Below are 19,439 nucleotides of genomic sequence, written 5' to 3' on the forward strand. Positions count from 1 at the left end.
GAAAGAGAATAATCGGGTTAAATGGGTGAGTGACATCACTGTACTATACAAGCGACATCACAACCGCATACCCTGCGTATGCTGCCCATGCAAAATAATAACGTCACTATTTGTGTTTACGATATTTTATGGTTTACTAATCCAACTACATTATTTGACGATCTGCTGAGCCTCTCTCTGTATCTCATTTGGGTATTGCTGCTCCGGCGATACGTCAAATGTGCGCGAGCGAAAGCCGATCGATCGATCGAGAAACAAAACAGTCTGCAGCAAGGCGCAGAGAGAGTGCAAAGAGAAAATAATTAATTCAAGTGCTAAAGTTTTTCTTACATGGATTCTCCACCCGTGAAACCTCCGAGAGGCGTAAAATACAGCAAAGAAACGGTAAATTCTAATGTTAATTCGTTCGAAAAGTGGTGCAAAATGTGTCTTGTAGAGTGGTGCATTTCAATGGCTAGTTGGTGGGATAAGAAATTACGTGACCGCTCTGAAATTTGTGTTTATTTTTGTGGGTGGTCATGTTTTCTTTTATGGGCTGCAGATTTTTTTTGCGTGATTAATAAGAAGCTCCTGTGTTTGAAAAACGGTGAAAAGAAGAGATGTCACACGAGGGCTAACTTCGCGGTGATGGAAAGTGTTGCCAGTTGCTATAAACGGATAGACATCTCCTTATACCTTTTGGCAAATTTCTATTGTTGATTATTCAAATAATGTATAAATAAAGAAATAAGCAGACGCCTTGCAAAAAGTTGATGAAGATCATGTGTCAAATGAAATGTATAAGCGGTCACACATACCTTTTATGCATTCTTATAGGACCTATGTGGTTTGTCTTATGGAATGCATGAGGCTGATGTTTTGGCAAAAATGTATAAGTAAAATACATGAATAAAATAATTGATTTTCGTTTAGTGTAGTAAATTGGTGGTAGTGTAAGCGCGACCCTAATAAACAAATACCATAAACGAGCTGTATCCCGGATGGGTAAACTATCCCACAAATGGTTTGGATGATACCCCGAACACGTCGTTAAGCTCTCTTTTATGGTTATTTTTATTAGGGGAGTCTTTGACAGCTCAACATCATTTGTTTGTAAACAAAGGTGCATCCTATATCTACACCTCAAATTATTTCGGTGTACGGCATTGTAGCACCGGTGTAGCTTTACACCGCAAAAACGAAAACGACATAACTCTTGATGAACAAGATATCTACATAGAGCTGGAATTAGGGCGTAACAGCTTTTGTGAACAATGACTTCTATCGATGATTTCTCGCCTAACTTTTCAAAAGGTCCTATGTAAAATTTCACTCTTTTCGAGAAAAACGAGGTTGAAGATTGACAAAATCTTTTTTGATACTATTTTAAACCAAATCAACTTTTGACATTTTTAAGACCTTTAATAGTAAAATGCGATACTAAAATTGAAATTGAAATTATAATCTACCCGTTTTTTTCTATGAAAACGTGAAAAATGTTACATAGGACATTTTGCTCTTGTCAGGTGTACATTGGACATGTTAGGTAGGACGTTTTGTTATAATCACAGTTACATAGGTCGTTTAAGTTTTCAACATTATTTGTTTGTTTTTAAGCATTATGAGTGCATAATTTAAGTTATACGAGCTAAACGAACAATATGAGTATTAAACCGAGTATTAAACAATGCATCAACTTTTTTTAACAGTATATCGCAACACTGCCCACAGATTGTTTTGGTCGATCGTTGGTGGTCGCGTGAGCTGCTTTTTATTTGATAACAGTATTATTTTAGGGGCTGTTCACTAACTACGTAGACAGCTTTTCGGTATGCTTGACCCCCCCCCCTCCCCATGCGTATACTGTTGATGACGTCTTGCTCCTTTGGATACACTGGATTCGTCTTCGCTCATCTATGTCTATGTGCTTTACCTATAGGTGAGGCAGTGCCTTACGAATGTATTAGTAAGCAGGGCAAACTTTATTTGTGGTAGTGTGGTCCCGTGTACCCGAAGCTTCAGGCACCGGAGACCATAAAGTTGCGACGTCACAATCACGATTTTTGTTCGGAGAGTTGGTTGTTGAGTCGTCACCACTTTTCATCTCCGAAAATGTTTCGTAGTATTGCTCTCAAACACAAACAAACACTATCATGTGCCACTCCTGAATGTATATCTCATTGCATCTATGGTTATTTCTATTCTTCTATCTATAATCAGCGTTGCCAGGTCATTTCCAGAAAATCTGGAATGCTCCAAAAAATCCTCTTTTTAACATAATGCTATTGAAATCAAAGTGATGTGTCAATCTCCCGTAAAAATAGGTCAGTATGATAATCTAGAATTTATTTTAAGTTCTAGAATGGTTATAAAGTACATGTTTAAGTAAAATATATAAAGCAAATAATTTGTAAACATTGCTTCCAAAAGTTAAAAAGTATTGACACGGTGTGCCCAAAAAGTTCATATATCCATTACAAAGCATTTCAAAAATTGAGATAAATGTGGGTAAAAAACAGCAGAAAATATGGTTAGAATTGTTTTTCAAACTGTAACTTTTTAAAAAAGAATGAGAAGCAAAGAATCAAGGAAATTTGATGGGATGAATTTTTTGAACTAATAGTCGATGTAGTCCTTACTATTTGATGCAGTACCAGAATTTAAAGATTTTATTAGTTCTTAATAATTCTTATATTATTCTGAGGTTGATCAGATTTACAGTTTAATTCTTGACAGCATACAACCCACAACACCCAACAGACCAGTAGGCAATTTTATTTTGAAGCTAAATTCACCGGGCTGAAGTGGGAATCAAAACCTAACATCGTGGAACTCACACACAGTTTACCTAAACTACGGGTAACTCCACTATTTGCATGACCATTATGCCAAAGAATAATTTTATTATATTGCTAAAATAAGTCTGATAGTTTCATTTTTGAAGTCTCAGGATCTTGCAATGATTCTAATTCCGGAATTTATATTTTTCCTGCGTCCCAGACCATGAAATGTTTTGGTAGTCTGAATTTACTTGGAACTCATTACAGGATATCTTGGCCTTTTTTTTGTTCAATTTTAATCATCCTAGAATTCCATCATATTTCTTTTCTATATTTCCCTAAAATAATCTTGAAAATATCTAAACTTTTCCAGTAACATTCTAAGAGTTCTTATCATTACCTCTTGAAATCTCTTATAAATCACTCTTCAATCCCACAACTCCCTCAAATCGGTAATAATTCCCAAGAATTGGCTCAATTTTGTGTCCATTTTTCTCTATGAAATTCTTAAAATATTCTTAACAATTTCCATGGTACACTCTTCAGAATGACCGTCACACTCTTCTCAGACTTATCCGATAATTCCAGGGGGAACGACACTCATTCAGATGCATTCTATTTTACCATGCTTGCCTGTAAAAATAATGTAATTGAAGAGAGTTTTTTGAATTTGTCATCTTGACAAAAATTGAGTAAGGATAAAAAAAAATATATGGGATTCCTAATGGGATTGCATTGAATGCGAGGGTGCTTTAAATTGTCATGGGGATGCGTGCAACTGAAATGAAACAGTACGAAAGGAAAACATCGAAGTAGCCATTTTAGTCAATACTCAGTGAAAAATAATGTTTGGATGGTGACAGCTGGACTACAAAAGCCCTCTACTATTGATACTATTGAATTTTTGAAAGCCAGCAGAAGCGGCAGCAGCTGCAGAAATAGCAGCATCGCGGATTCGTGTAGCCGTTACCGAGGCTGGAAACCTCGGTCCGGTCTCGATAGTGTGATCTTCACAACCGATTTGCAATTCTCGACAAATTAACTTAAAAATTCTACCCTGAATTTGAACTCACAAAAGTGACTTGGAGTGAAAGTCTAAAATCTCTTAGAGCGCTTTCTAAAACTACTTTTAATATCACCTGAAATGACTTGTTATCCCTGACATTCATTCTAAAATCTACTCAAAATTCCAAAAAAAGTTTAGTCTGGTCCTAAAATCTTAAAACTTTTCAATGCCTCAAAATCTTTTTTTCTGAAAAATTGATGAAGTAATTATTTCCCCGATTTGTCATTAAAATTTCCGGCTTTTTCCCGATTTCCCGGTTCACTGGTCATCCTGCTCATCCCACACCTGCCCTATAATATTCGATCGACTCTCCACAAATGAAAGAGCGAGATATATCGTCGGATTCGTGCAATACTGGCACCACTCAAAATCTGTGAATTTTCACATTCAACGTTTGAAAATTTGGGGTTCAGTTTCAATTTTATGATTCTTTTCATTTCCATTGGACTGAATCGAGTGTGTTTCGTTAATTCTTTCAAATTCAGATTAAAAAATAAACAGTTTAACGATTTTAACTGCTTCTTATTTCAGATGTTCTCATTTGTCAATCGAGAAATCACTTCATCCTTGGCCTTCAGCATAGATATACGTGGTGGTTACCTTCGTACTATTTATTCCCTAATTCATTTCCACCAGCTTCGCCAGGACCTTGAACGACTCAACGAATATCAAATTGTTTTAACACCATGTTTATTATTGAGATTGTTGAAAACTGACAGTGCTTCGCGATCGACCTGAAAACTGCACGGCTTGCTTGATGATTTGTGTGCATGCAGAAGGGATAAGTTGGGAATAGAAAGGATAGATAGGATGGATTGAAATTTTGTGCACGTTGAAAATTTTAGGAGTGATTTGGGTAAAAATTGGATAATCCTGAAGTGTCGTCCCCCCTGGATAATTCCCTTTAAACTGCTTTGTAGGTAAGGTTAGAATTGGTTTGAAATCCTTTTCAGTATTCCCTCCCCTTGGCTAGTTTTTGCACCTTGCTGTTTTATAGTTTTATAGTTTCATGTTTTATAGTGGAGTGTTGGAGACGGTAGGTTTATGGTCGGCTTTGCTGGCTCATGCCGCGGTAGAATGGCGTCATGGGCAGGCAATGGGGATTACTAGGCTTCCCCTCTCTGATAAACCACTGCATGAGTGAACCAAAGATCTAGTCTAGCAGTGATAGTATCACACTTGTTACTCCTTCGATTGAGAGCCGCGTCGTAGTACGCTTACGTATAGGCACTGACGTTGGGTGTGATACTGGCGGGTTTTGCCGCAAATCACTCTTATTTTATTTATTTTTACGCAGATAGATTTATTTGGGTTTGCAAGGAAATTATACCATTGAAATATTTCAGAAAGTGCCCAACGGTGCTCCTTCTATTTGCGTGACAAGCTTTCATTGGTGTTTTCATTGAAGTATTACTCAGGAAACAATGTTAAACATCATTTTTGTACATGGTATTGTAACTAATCTTATATGTGCTTCATTTTGATTTGGGATAAATGTTTGAACTATGGCTCGGGATTTCCACTGTGGTGTGCTTCTATTGTGACATACCCATATGTATTTTTGTGGTGCGACATAGTGGAAACGTGAGAGCGTAATTGGAGCATATACCCTATATAATTTAAAAATCAGCTAGGAAACTGACTTCAAAATGAAGCATTTTAGTCACATGAAGGTGTTATCTGGGTCGAACTAAGATATAATAAATACGTATAGGCTTAAATCTAAATTACTTCAAACACGTTTAATTTTAGATTACAAGCACAAGTGCAGGTACTTAATAAAGCATGGTTTATGATTGATTAGGTGAATTAGAGCTTTAGATAATCTATTAAATTAGACTACTGAAATATCATAATCATCAAATGAACTTAAATAAGAAACTTCAGTAAGTCTAATTCTCACCCCAGCAGGCCTGGGTTCAATACCAGTCGGCGCCGCCGTTGGTCCCCGGTTCATGAGTTGATGGGTCGATAGGTAGGGTCCAGGTGTGGGAGCTGCCTTCCTGGCACGTCGGTAGCATTGGTGCTCAGCACGGAAAACAAGATCGACGGAAAAAACAAACCAAAGGAAAAAAAAAAGTCTAATGACACTAAGTAGATTAACAAAAGAATTAGGATGCGGAGGGTCCGCTTAAGGAGGCAATTAACCTTTAAAGTTGTAGAATAAATCTTCTTATTTAGTCTTGAACTTTAAAAAGAAAACGCAGGCAGACCAATAGCATTAAGCAGATTAACAAGGAGAGGAATAGTTTAGGAAATAAGTAAAAGTAGAGGTATGTGACAATTAATAGCTTTTAAACTTTTGGAGGTATTGTATTCCCCTGAGTTTGTTGTACTCGATTACTATATTATTCTCTCAATACGTGAAATCTCTTATTTATGCGGTTAAAGCATTTGAGTTAACTTACTTCTTAGTGTTCAAGTACTTACATTTTTAAACAGCAATCAATGTTAATCTATGAACTAAACCATACGTAAAATCGATCTTACCTTATGTGGTATTGATGCATGTTTAACTTTTCGCGGCTGTCGGAATCAACATGCCTACGTCTACGGAGCTTACGCAGAAGTGATTCGCAATGCGGTAGAGCTTACCAGTTTTTTTTGAGCTTCTGTAGTATAGAATTTGTTCGGTACGGTCGCGAAATCTTGAAATGATTGATACGTGCGGTAAAATAACTAAATTGAAACAAAGCTCAACAGTAAAATAAGTAGAATATTTAGGGAGGAAACCAAAATTAATCAACTTGCCAACATAGGCTATCACATTTATTTTGGTGGCACTCTTTAAGTGATAATAAGTTGTTTTTTTCTCTCTACGGTTGTTTCGCGTGGCGTTCACAATTTGCACGATTTTCGTATCTTACGTAATTTAGATGTTTAGCTATAAACGGTTTCACTGACTCGAGGTCGTTCCTTAAGCGGTGTTGGTACAGGTTAAACCTTTGCCGACTGTCGGATTCAACGCGCCTACGTCTACGGAGCTTACGCAGAAGTGATACGCAATTCGGTAGAGTTTGTCAATCGCTTTTTAGCTTATTTAGTATAGAATTTGTTCGGTCGCGAAATATTGAAATGATTGATACGTTCTTTAAATTAACTAATTTGATACAACGCTCAGTAGTAAATAAGTAGAATATCTAGGGAGGAAACCAAAATTAATCAACTTGCCAACATAGGCTATCACATTTATTTTGGTGGCACTCTTTAAATGATAATAAGCCTTTTTTTCTCGCTTCGGTTGTCTCGCACGGCTTTCGGAATTCGCGCGGTTTTCGTAACTTACATAATTTAGATATTTCGTTCGAAACGGATTTACTTATTCAATCGATTTACTACGCGGATGTATCTACGCGCACACGTCACAGCATTTTTTCTATAACTATCTTGAAACAATACATACGGAATCCAGTGTTCAAGCGGCCAACATAGACTAGTCCTTCTGCTGTATTGTCAAAGATAGAAGCAAAATTTATTCAAATGGGTCAAGTCTTGAAAATTAAGCTGTCACGCAGCTCCAGCTTGAAACCCAATAAAAAAAAAAAAGAAATCCTTTTCAGTATTACCCAAGTACTCAAGTACTTTGCCAAAATGGTTTTGAAAGTCTCCCAGAAATTGCAATTAAATTGTTATAAAATTAATCTCCATAGAAACATTGGACAGAATTCCATTGAAATTATTCTCGCGATTCGTATCAGCATACTCCTTAAGTTTCATGATAAGAATTTTCTATGATTTATTTTCCGGATTGAAATTTCTTTTATTGACAAAATCTCCATGCAATTGTCATAAGAGTTGACAAGACAATTGACACCGTCTTCAACCAGAGGTTGCACAGACTGAATATTTAACATTAAACAACGGAAAATACACCACACCCATTACCATTAGGACAGTAGGCAAATTTTGAGGTTGCCATAATTTGCCCCGGCTCGAGCGTGAATCGAACCCTCACTTCGTGGCACTCACAAAAATGATGGGTGACGCCGCACGACCTCGAAGCCCACAAAGATGGATGTAATTCTACTCAGAAGTAGCTTGAAATTCACCTTTGATTTCACCAAGAATTCGCCTCACACTTAACTGTGAACTATTTTCAGAATTACCATAAAATTCCAATAATGTCCAATGTTGATGGACTTGAAAAATTAAAGTAGCAAATTTGGCTTTTTATTTTTTTTATTAGAGGAAAGAGCAAATTAAAAAATCTGGGAAAATCTGGAACATATTAAAAAATCTGGAAATATACGTGGTCTGTCTGTCTATCTGGCAAGGCGACTAAAAATCTGGAAAATCCAGATAAATCTGGAATGCTGGCAACGCTGTCTATAATTCCAACAACATAAAAAACTAATTGTTGATTTTAAAATTTAACGAAACCTCGCTGTGATCTCAACATTCAGCAAAAGATGCGTCAAATTTAGTTTTGCTCAAAAATTACTTTTCCGGTTTAATTTAAGCTGCGTACCAGGATTTAATTGGAAATAGAAATAACTTGTCTATCATCAAAATAAAACCATGTTTTTCTCAGGGGTGGGATGTGCTGTCAGATCAGCCTACTGAACATCCATCGATGAGATGTAAATATGTAAGGCTCAGTGAATTTATAATCTCTTCCCTAATAAAAATTGTATGGTTAATTTGCTTAACGACGTGTTCTGGGTATCATCCAAACCATTTGTGGAATAGTTCAATGATTTGGGTTATCGTTCGTTTATGGTTATTTTTTATTAGGGTTTCGTTCTCCCGCTGTTTAAACGGTTGAAGGAGTGTGACGTTGTCCATATAATCAACCGGAGAACGAAAGAGACGACAAATTTACTGGGCCTGTCTCCGATTGATTTTCCATATGTGATTTTAGTTCCAAACACCAACAAACCATCATTGCTTATGGCTTTGTTGTCGTTTGGAACCAGTTATGCATGGTAGGCAACGATTGTTCGTAAATGAGAGCCACCTCACCTCTAGGTTTTACTCGCTTCGGTACGAACGTTACTTTCAACGAAATGAAAATTTGCTCTTGAAATCAAGCCGATCAGCAAAAAAAAAATCTCAAAAAATGGCAACAATGCTGTAGGTTTCTTGAGCCAACTTGGCGTACAAACAAAGATGATGATGAAGTTGATGCAGTGCGCAAGAAGAAGAATAATAAGTGATGTCATCAGTGTCATTCATAAAATTTGCTTTCATTTCAAATTGCACACACAAAGTACTAAATAGCGGTGGTTTTGCTGGAATTCCTTATCGAATGCATTACATTATTGTGCCTATAAAACCGATTGGATATTATTAGTGTTACCGTAATATTGCAGTTCGTGTCGTGTGTTTTTGGAAGAATAAAGCAAACGGTCACCTATTTAAATTATTAATAGAAGGTTAACTACAAACACGGAGAAAGCGCTGGTGCTGTTGCTGCGGGTGGTGTTCAGTTTGGATGTGTTTTTTACGCCCCGTTTTCGGCGTCGACAACTCGTCAATTTATTCGATTGCACAATTTGCAGGCGGTTTCCATTGAATAGAGTATAATGGTGAGATTTTTGTTTTGCTTGCGTGAAGTTATGATGAGAATAAGTCAGTATGTATGAGAATTTTCCGAATCTTTTGATGGTTGATATGAACTGATTGTGATTGATGACATCATTTGGCTCGAATTCGTACTGTGCCAATATGGCTAAATTGAAACTCAATGAAGACAAGGATTCTTGATAATAGAATTGATTTCAATAACCCCTGATGCGATAATTATTTACAACTGTCTGTGAATATACAGTGATTGCATGGGGTGCAGAACCATTAGGTGATCATTCCAAATTTTCTATACAGCAATCGTGGCAGGTTTAGGTACCTGATTGTTTTATCGAACTTTCAACCTTCGTTCTTCGAAGCAATGTATGTACATACATCTGAATTCGAATCATCTTTTCTTTCCAGAGCGGTTGCGGACTGCTGGTTTCGGTGATTAAAACCCTCGATGCCAGCGAAACCAATGAGCAGCGGGAGCGCGAAAAGCTCAAGATCGAAAAGGAGTTCCGCAAGACAGATCAACGGTTGAACGAACTCGTCTCGCGAAATGATGGCGACCTCACGAGGGTCATGCAGTTGTTCGGAAAGGTGTCCACCCAGATAACTAGCTCCCGAGAACGGATCCACGTAGTGAAGGACAATTTACAGACCTGTAAGCAGTTGCTACGATGTCGTCGGGAGGAATTGAAGAAACTCTACACCGATGCGGTGCAGCACAAGTACGTGCTAGAGATGCTGGATCAGGTCAACGAGCTGCGCAAGACTCCTCAACAGCTGGCAGCTTTCATGGCCAAGAAGCATTATCTGCATGCAACAAAACTGCTGATGTCGGCGGTCAAAACCACGGAAGGTCCCTTGAAGGACGTTGAGGGACTACAGGATCTTCGTCAGGATTTCCAAAATAAACGGCAACAACTGTACTCTCGGTTGCTGGATGAACTGTGCAAACATTTGTACGTTTCGAGTACGGCAGAAGTGCTGCAGAACTTCCAGCGGCAAAGTTCCGGCAGGATTAGCTGCACTGCAGCCGGGACTTCCCCATTTCAAAGAAACGTACTGAGACGTTCCGCCGAAAGGATGGAAGCCAATACGAAGGCTAGAAAAGCGCTGTTCGAAATCGCTCAAAATGGTTGGTTTCGATTGATGATAACTTTTTTATATCCTGAAATTTCTAATCAATTGCATTCTAGGCTACCTCGACGTCGATAAGAGTGAAATCATCGAAGACACCGATCTGCTGGATCCGGATGTCAATAGCACCTACTTCATTGGAATCATCATTGAGTGCTTTGCATTGCTTAATAAAGTGCCTGAATCGATAGAGGTAAACCCGGATTTTTTTTTACCGGCTTCTCAGATAATTTAACCTCCCTCTCTTGCAGTCTTTAAGAGTACAAATGCAAAGCGAGCTACTGACGATCGTCACCAAATCCACGCATCACATCATGACTCTGAATCAGCAACAAAACCAGAACCCATATCAGTATCAGCAATACCAAGCGGCGCCCAACACCAGCACCGAAGAGCTTCCCCAGCAAAACATTCCCATCCTGGAGTTGTTGGATCTGGTGTTCAAGCAGTTCAAACTGATAGCCAATGCCCATCAACTGACGCTGAAAAACTACCACAACGTTATGCATCGATACAGCTTGAACCAGGTGAAGGCTTACGATCTGATCGAATATTGGGGACAGGCGCAAGCGGTTCTCAAGCTAGTGTTGACGGACTATCTGGACATTCAGAACGACAGCAGCGATGAACTGATGCGGGCACAGTTTACGGAGCAAACGACAAACATCAACACCTTCTTCAGTCGACGGAAGGTTCAAGGTAAAAAGATGCTGTTCAAGTTTGACAAGTCTTCGCATACGGCTTTGCTGGAGTCCGACTCGAGTGCTAAGGAACACCGTCGCAATGCGTCGAACGTGTCCAACAATACTCCCAACAAGGATGACGTGTTGAACCAATCCGGTGTCAATGGGCAAAATTTGTTGAACACCAGCTTTAATAAACACCTTCCGGGGACACCCGGAGCGGATCGCAAGAAGAGAGAGCGTGCTCTCGTGTGCACACCCGATGCCGGGTTGGTGCGGCAAATCTATCTTCCAATGATGGGCTATGTTCATGAGATAGAAGGATTCATGAAATGCAAATCGGGGTAAGTGCTACCGAAATAAAAGGAAAGCAAATCATGCCAAATTTAATTAAATTTCAGGCAATCGTGCAGTCTGAACAGCTTCCTTGCCAACTACGTAAAGGACGCCTACCTAGCCCGGGGGCACAATCGCAACCTGCAGCTGACGATTGAATCCCTCTCGAAAACACAGGACGCCTGGCGTTCGATAATTACTCCTGAAGAAATGAAACGCTTAGGACTGACTAGACCACTCCTGCAAAATACTGTTTTGGTTGAGAACCGTACGTAGAGGCCAGCACAGCGATGCAATCGAAATCGATTTCAGTCCCGTGATGTTGATTAGTTCTGTCTTCCAGGAATTTCCGAGACCAAAAGACTCATACAAGATCTGCCGACCTATTCGGACGAGCTGCTGAAGATGGTTTGTTCGCTGTTGAAGACCTATCGGGAAACGTGTCAGGCGGCGTACCGTGGCATTGTGCAACCGGAAACGGAGGACAAACGAATCTACAGCGTGGCATGGCTTAAGGACGATGATATTACCAGGTTCCTCAAGTGAGTATGAGCTATGGAAATTCTCCCGGCTTACATTTTTTGATCGTGCAGTATGTGATGAATGTGGAAGCGGCAGGTATTACAAACTGTTTGGAACTGAAATTTCATCATTCCTCTGGTCACGACGGAGAAACGTGATTTTGGATTGTTTGTAGTCAAAGCTCCTTGCACTAGACTTCATCCGATTGTCGGTGCCAATAAATCAGTTCTGCAATCAAGTCAGCAATTATCCAATCAGTAATAGATCAGCTCCCTTGAAGTAGTTTTGAGTTAGTGGTGCAAGTGCAATACGTTTCAAAGAAGTGCATTAGGCACACGGTTTTTAGTTCTGTAGAACAATCAGCTTAAATTTTACAGGTGGAAAATGTGAGAACTACCGAGGCCTACAATTTGCTTTCTAAGATCATATTTCTCCGGCTCATATCCGCAGAACACCAAACTATATTCGAATGCTCCCAAGAGGCTGTGCTTTAACTACGTAAACAGTTTTTGAGAGATTTTAGATCACCCTTCTCCAGCGTACTTTTTTTTGGGAAACCTTTAGGAACCGTATAAACTAATAAGGAAGATCGTTACTCCATTTGTCAGGAATATCAAGTCATATTTTGTTCCTCCAACGTAATCAGGAATAAAGAAAACCAATGGAAAACCATGGCCGCATAAACATAACCCGCATAATTTTCTATGGATATCTTGGCAATTTTTCTAGTTAAGTTATTATTTTGCAGTTTTTTTAATTGTTCAATAAATCGAATCATGCCTTTAAGATCTTGCACGAAAGTCGGATGATCAGGAATTATTCCAAAGATCTTAAATTCAATGTTTTCAGGGTATTTTGGCTATTCTTCTGGTTGATTAGTAATTACTCTGACGATTTCTAATTGTTTGTGGGATGCGACTGATGAAATGGATACCACCCTGGAATTTGCAGCCGTTGACAGAGCTGTGCGCGAAGAGAGAGAAAGGACGGGAAGAAGGAGGGGAAGGAAAAAGTAGGATTATTCTTGTAACGCCGAGTTTGCAATTGCGTGTAATTTGCCAAGAATAAAGAGTTTGATATTATCCGTCTTCGATCATTGAAGTCGGTTCGAAACACCACATTGGTAACCCGCGACGTCGCGAAACCTTTCGAATCCGGTCGATATACCCGTTTCGATCACAAAGACCCGTTTTTCGGAAAATCGTATGAAACTAACCTCAAAATGGCTAACCCGGAGCCCAACAATCAAGCTGCAGCAGTAGGTGTAAAATTACCGGACTTTGATCTTCCAAAGGCTCGATTTAGGCACGTTCATATCGACCTTGTTGGACCTCTGCCACCATCACAAGGACATCGTAACATCTATGGTAACTCTAAGATCACTGGGTCCCGAAGAAAATCATTATTATTTTTGGCTCACTCAGTACCAGAACAACGGTCCCAAGCAGTCCCAAGCTATTTCACTCACCCCTGCATGTTCTGCATGAATCCACACACCCCTGATGTTATCTGTCAAACTTTCATAGCGAATCAAAACAAACATAGTGTAGTAATAGAATTTCAACTAGAATAGGGTACGTTAATCGTTTGCTTGGGACCAATAGGCTACTAAAGTGGTGAGCCAATTTTAAATCGTTAGTTTCGTATTGATTGTTGGTAGTACAGCGAACTGATAAATACATGGATGTCATCATATCTGGGAAGACTCAGCGCATTTCGATCGACCGGATTAAACCTGCTTTTATATGCAACCCTGACTTGGAACATCATCCTTCGGACGATCACCGAACTAAAGTTACACCAACAGGACAGCGGATTAGATTTTTGGTGTAACTGGGGGGAGCCTGTGGGATGCGACTGATGAAATGGATACCATCCTGGAATTTGCAGCCGTTGACAGAGCTGTGCGCTAAGAGAGAGAAAGAACGGAAGGGAAGAAGGATGGGAAAGAAAAACAAGAATTATTCTTGTAACCCCGAGTTTGCAATTGCGTGTAATTTTCCAAGAATAAAGAATTTGATACTATCCGTAATAAACGTCTACGATCATTGAAATCGGTTCGAAACACTACTTGTTCAATTAATCAAAATCATGCATATAAGATAGTGGCGCCGGTGGTGTTGTGGTAAGCGTGATTGCCTCTCACCCTAAAAAGCCTGAGTTCAATCCCAGTCGGCGCCGCCGAGATTTTCTGAGGTATAAAATCTCTGATCACGCCTACAGGAAGTCCATGAGTTGATGGGTCCATAGGTAGGGTCCAGGATCCAGCTGTGGGAGCTGTGCCTCCCTGGCTTTGGTAGCATTGGTACTCAGTATGGAAAACAAATCAAGGAAAAAATGCCTATAAGATGCGTGCGACTAGATATTGTCAAGCTAACACGACGGCAGGAGAACTTCATCATCGCTGGCGACCTGAACACCAAACATCAAGCTTAGGGTAACAGTCGGCGCAATCAAAACGGCACCATCATGTACAACCTGCAGGCAGCGCAGTACAACATCTTGAGTCTGGACACTCCCACCCAGTTGAGTTGGCCCGGTGACCATCGGCAACCTGGCCAACATCTCGCAACCTGTGGTTTACCAAGAACTCAGCTCGGACCACTATCCGGTGATGGTCGACGTGGGTTCCTCCCTGAACCGATTCGAAGTTTCCCGACGCAGCTATCACCGCGTTGACTGGGCGCAGTTCCAATGCTGGGTTGACATCAGTATCGACTATGACGTCCAGCCGGAAATGACCGACGAAATCGACCAGTGTCTGCACTCCCCTCATAAAATTTGTATGATTATTTTGTTTAACGACGTGTTCAGGGTCTCATCCAAACCATTTGTGGAATAGTTTTATCATTCAAGTTATCGTTCGGATATGGATTTTTTATTCTACTCTTCTACTCTGAACCTTGACAGGCCCACTAAAGACCTCATTGGACTTTGCAACACTATTCGTATCGTAGGCAGTACCAGTGTACTGTGCTGACAACCTAATGGTGGATCTAAGAAATAACGATTTTGCAAACAAGATTCGCTCTCTCCTAGATTGTGCTAAGACGTTCTGGAAAATGGCAAAGATTAAAAAAAGCCCATCCCTTCCTTTTCCCCACTTAATCAGATTTTGGATCCATCCTTACTCATAATCCCAGTTGATAAGCCCAATGCTCTTGGTCAACGCTTTGTGAATTCACATAAACTTGGCGAAGCCATGGTTAGCCTCTACGAGCCTACATTATCAGAGGCAATATCTAGAGTCGCAGCCACCCCCGTAGTTGTCCCTCGTGAAAGTAGAAAATCGGCTGATGAGGTTATAGCAGTCATTAAATCAACCAAGGACATGAAGGTCGCTGGCGTCGATAGAGTGGTCAACCTCGAGTTGATAAATTGAGTGTGGACTTCTTCGAGCACCTTGCACCGGTCTTCAATGAGTGTTTGGAACTTGGCTACTTCCCTGCATGCTGGAAGTTAGCCAAAGTCATTCAAATCCACAAGCCTGGCAAAGACCCTACCAGTGCCAAAAGCTATCGCCATATAAGCAACAATCAATACGAAACTAACGATTTTAAATTGGCTCACTACTTGACTAGCCTATTGGTCCCAAGCAAATCGATTAACGTACCCCATTCTTGTCAAAATTCTAGTACTTCACAATGTTTGTTTTGATTCGCTATGAAAGTTTGACAGATAAAATGAGGGGTTATTGGATTTTCCTATGTTTCGAGGGGTGAATCGACTAGCTTGGGACCGAAGATAGTACCAGAGCTGAGCCAAAAAGTAGAGCTCGTTTGTCCGAGACCTACTAGTCTTAGAGTTACCTCTATGATATAAGCCTCTTGCCCTCAATCTCAAAGCTATTAGACAAATTGATATTCAGCCGTCTGCTGGTATTTTCAAATGATAATAACATATTGCTCAATTCGGGTTTAGGAAAGGCCACTCTACCATCCACCATCTCGAACGGGTTACTAACATCATCAAGCAGAAGTCCGTTTCCAACACATTTGCCATGGACATTTGCGTTGGGCGTTGAGAAGGGGTTCGTCAATGTCTGGCATGATGTCCTCGTTTACAAGCTGCATCGATACAAATTCCCGATTTTCCTTGTTAAGATGATTAAAAACTACTTGTGGGCAGTTCTTTCCAGGACTTCAGGAACAATTCACCTTCTGATACCTTGATGCTGGGGGACCCCAGGGTAGCCTACTTGGTCCTATCCTCTTCAACATCTTCACGTAAGATGTTCCTTCCCTTCCGAGTGGTGGTATTTTGTCAATGTTTGCGGCCGTGATCTGACGAGAAAACTCCAGTCAGGCCTAGATGTTCTGTACGACTATTTCAAAAGCTGGGAGATTTGTATTAATACAGCTAAAACACAGACCATACTATTTCCGCACTCGAATTCACCTCGGTTTTGTAGCAAGTTGCTGTTCCGTTCCCATGTGGACAAATCATCCATCAAGTACAACATCTAGGTCGCTCTATCCACTTATCAACAGAAAGTCCACAGTTTCCCTTAAAAACAAATTTGCTGCCATTGAGTACGGAACACAAATCTGGGAGAGTTGTGCAAAGTGGCATCACCTCAAACTCCAAAGGATCCAGAAAAAGATCCTTAGGATGATCCTCAACAGTCCCCCGTGGACTGTAAATTCTGAGTTACACCAACTGGCTGGTCTTCAGACACTAGAGAAGCGCAGCACGCTCATCCTCGAAAGGTTCAGAGACGCCTGTCAAATCAGCACATCATACGCGATCTTACTAATTATTAGTAGTTATGTAGGTTATCATTTTTTTTAATTCAATCAAAACGCACTCCAAAGGGGTATTATGTAAACAAGTTCGTTGAAAAACGTAAACACGTAAATTAGAATAATAAATTAAACAAAGATGAAGAGCCCTTCAGGCTTATCCATTGGAATGTACGAACAATGTAAAATCATAATCAATGTTATTTTCCAACGTAATTTTACTACTTCTACTATGCTCCGACTTCAATTTCAGATCTCTTCCAAACTGGACCGATCTGAAAACTTCCAACGCCCGACTGAAGCAACAATCCGGCCAGAAACGACTCATGAAGCCGGAAGCTTCGGAAGAGGAAAGCCCAACCGCAGTTCAGCAGCGCAATGTTCGCGAAGCCGAAATGCTAACGAGCAACCTAGGCGAGGGAGGAATTTCCCAGCAGGAAATCCTCTCCGATGTCGGCGTGCTGAAAGAATTGGCCATTCTGCAGGAAAGTATGGAATGGTTTGCCGGTCAAATTACGGACTTTGCTGATGAACTGCGGAAGCCGATCGTAAACGGGCTGGTGGGAGGCGTAAGTGCCTCTCCGGTAGTCGTTAAGGACGGTATGATTAAGGTGCTGATGAACCTTGCGTTGGAGTTTGAAGAGCTGGCAAATACATGTTTGCTGGTGTTGCATCTCGAAGTGCGGGTACAGTGCTTCCATTATCTGAAATCGAACCCGTCTGATAAGTTCAAACCGAACAATCCTAATAAGAATGATTCGCTGGAACCGGACGCTAAAGTGCTGAAGTTGACTAAAGTTCTGTCCGATATGGACGAGGCATTGAGTTCGACGTTGCATCCGAGGAAAACTAAGGTAGGCATTTTTAAAATTCAGCTAATTGAAGATTTAAATCACACTTATAGAACTCTTTCAGTACGTATTCGAAGGACTGGCCCATCTGGCATCGCGCATTCTAATAATAGCAGCCAATTCGATGGAGTACATCGATACGGCCGGTGTACAACGAATGTGTCGCAATGCTTTGGCCCTGCAACAGACTCTTAGTAGCATCACGGCATCACGAGAAGTTGCGCTAGATTATGCTAGATCGTTTTATGAAATGTTTTACTTAGAGCCGGATGTAAGTTTCTCAAGTTATGTTGTACAAGCCGCCGATCATTGCTCATTTCTTCCCTCTTCTTCAACAGGAAATTTTAACTTCAATCATCGAAAAAGGTTCCCAGTTTACCGAGATGCAATACTTGAATGCCCTCCACCTGGTTTGCAAGAACCGTGGAATCGTCGATCAGAACACGTTGGTCATGTATCAGCAGAAGCTGAGCGATGTACTGGGTACTAAACCTGGTCTTGGGGTTACTGTTTAGCAATTGGATTCAGATGAAACAAAAGTAGCATTTAGCAACACGGTAGGTATGTACGAAAATTAATTTGAAAATGTTGCGTAACGCAGCATCGGATCGCGGTGCGGATGTTATTTGCTGGAAAGATGTTATTATTGCTAGTGGAAGGCATGAACGAACCTACAGACTATATATATCTAGAGAGTTTACTGCAAACCGCAGCAAGTTATTAACTGAAATTTAGCGCTACCGTTCGTTAGTAGTGAATGTCGAATTAAGCTGACAAAGTCTAATGACAACAAGTGTTCATTTGTCCAGTTAAGGTTCTATAAAAGCGGTTAGGATTATTGGGGGAACCTCTATTCGAGGCTACAATTGCCTTAATTTTTAGCATTAGGTGAAACTGAAGCGCCGGTAACGAAGTTTAGTTTGGCTTTGATACATTTTCTTCAATGTTTTGAAATTTACTTATTGTATTTCAAATATCTAAATTATTCGTTCATTAAATTTTCTTCATGATTGACAAGTAATGGAAATCGAAGGAAAAAGGCTACAGCGTTAATTATAATTTCTAGGATGCTAACTAAATAATTAATACACTACTATTATTGCAATATTGAAAACTGTCCGCTTTAACTTATCCACATATCCGAAGTTCTTAACATTGTAATACTTACTTGATAACTGATAGATTATTATGCGTTAAATCCTCACCAAACTGAGCTTATCTGTTCTTTTTCTTAATTATAGAGGTTTTCATCAGCGATTGGCTGGAACTGGGTTTATCTTCACTTAGCACCATTTCTCTAACAACACCACTTTTACTGTCACGCTGGCTACCGGCGACCGTGTATTAAGTTTGGCTAGAACCTATTTTTTTAAACTCTTTATTTGTTCCAAATTCAAAATAAATTACATTTCATGTTAACCTTGGTGCTCCAACTACAACAGTAATGTACCAGCCTTAATTGTTATGATACATATCTAAGTGTTTTTACATTGTTCCTGCCTGTCAATTCAGTATTTTAAACAGGTTTTTTAAACCTGCATGTCAGTATAACAATTGATATCTTAAAACTAAAAACTAAAACTAAATCTAATCTAAGTATAAAGGGAATTAATCGTTGCAATTGAGGATTGCAACGATTTTTGTCTGATATTATTAATTATTTTGTTGGAAATTTGTTCTAAAGTCTCAACATTCGAAATTCTATGTACTTCGGTAGTACTGTACCAGGGAGACAACTTCAAAATCATCTTCAGAACTTTGTTCTGAATCCTTTGAAGTGCTTTTTCCTGGTAGTGCAACAACTAGACCACATTGGCACAGCGTAA

At 39.9% G+C, this 19,439-nt stretch overlaps 1 protein-coding gene across 2 annotated transcripts; it reads left to right on the plus strand.

Annotated features, from left to right (window-relative positions):
• Positions 1 to 284: 284 nt before the first annotated feature.
• On the plus strand, positions 285 to 18,695 carry Sec8 (Secretory 8). Of its 2 annotated transcripts, none has more exons than XM_065235286.1 (9): positions 285 to 384; positions 9,757 to 10,477; positions 10,539 to 10,672; positions 10,731 to 11,506; positions 11,564 to 11,766; positions 11,842 to 12,040; positions 17,016 to 17,616; positions 17,678 to 17,884; positions 17,952 to 18,695. In XM_065235286.1, the coding sequence occupies exons 1-9, from the start codon at positions 331 to 333 to the stop codon at positions 18,126 to 18,128; spliced, it is 3,072 nt and encodes a 1,023-aa protein (XP_065091358.1). In that variant the 5' UTR covers positions 285 to 330; the 3' UTR covers positions 18,129 to 18,695. The 2 variants fall into 2 exon arrangements, with proteins under 2 accessions (XP_065091358.1, XP_065091359.1); XM_065235287.1 differs by lacking the exon at positions 285 to 384 and adding an exon at positions 9,047 to 9,353.
• The last annotated feature ends 744 nt before the right edge of the window (positions 18,696 to 19,439 follow it).

The sequence above is a fragment of the Ochlerotatus camptorhynchus genome, unplaced genomic scaffold (genome assembly GCF_037179485.1).
Source record: "Ochlerotatus camptorhynchus isolate MF236.1 unplaced genomic scaffold, CSIRO-AGI_Acam_v1.1 ptg000471l, whole genome shotgun sequence".
NCBI classification, from domain to species: Eukaryota; Metazoa; Arthropoda; class Insecta; order Diptera; family Culicidae; genus Ochlerotatus; species Ochlerotatus camptorhynchus.

Coding starts and splice junctions, on each gene's coding strand:
- Sec8 (XM_065235286.1), top strand. CDS start 331: ATGGATTCTCCACCCGTGAAACCTCCGAGAGGCGTAAAATACAGCAAA. Junction 10,673..10,730: donor AAGTGCCTGAATCGATAGAG/GTAAACCCGGAT, acceptor CCTCTCTTGCAG/TCTTTAAGAGTACAAATGCA. Junction 11,767..11,841: donor TACTGTTTTGGTTGAGAACC/GTACGTAGAGGC, acceptor TCTGTCTTCCAG/GAATTTCCGAGACCAAAAGA.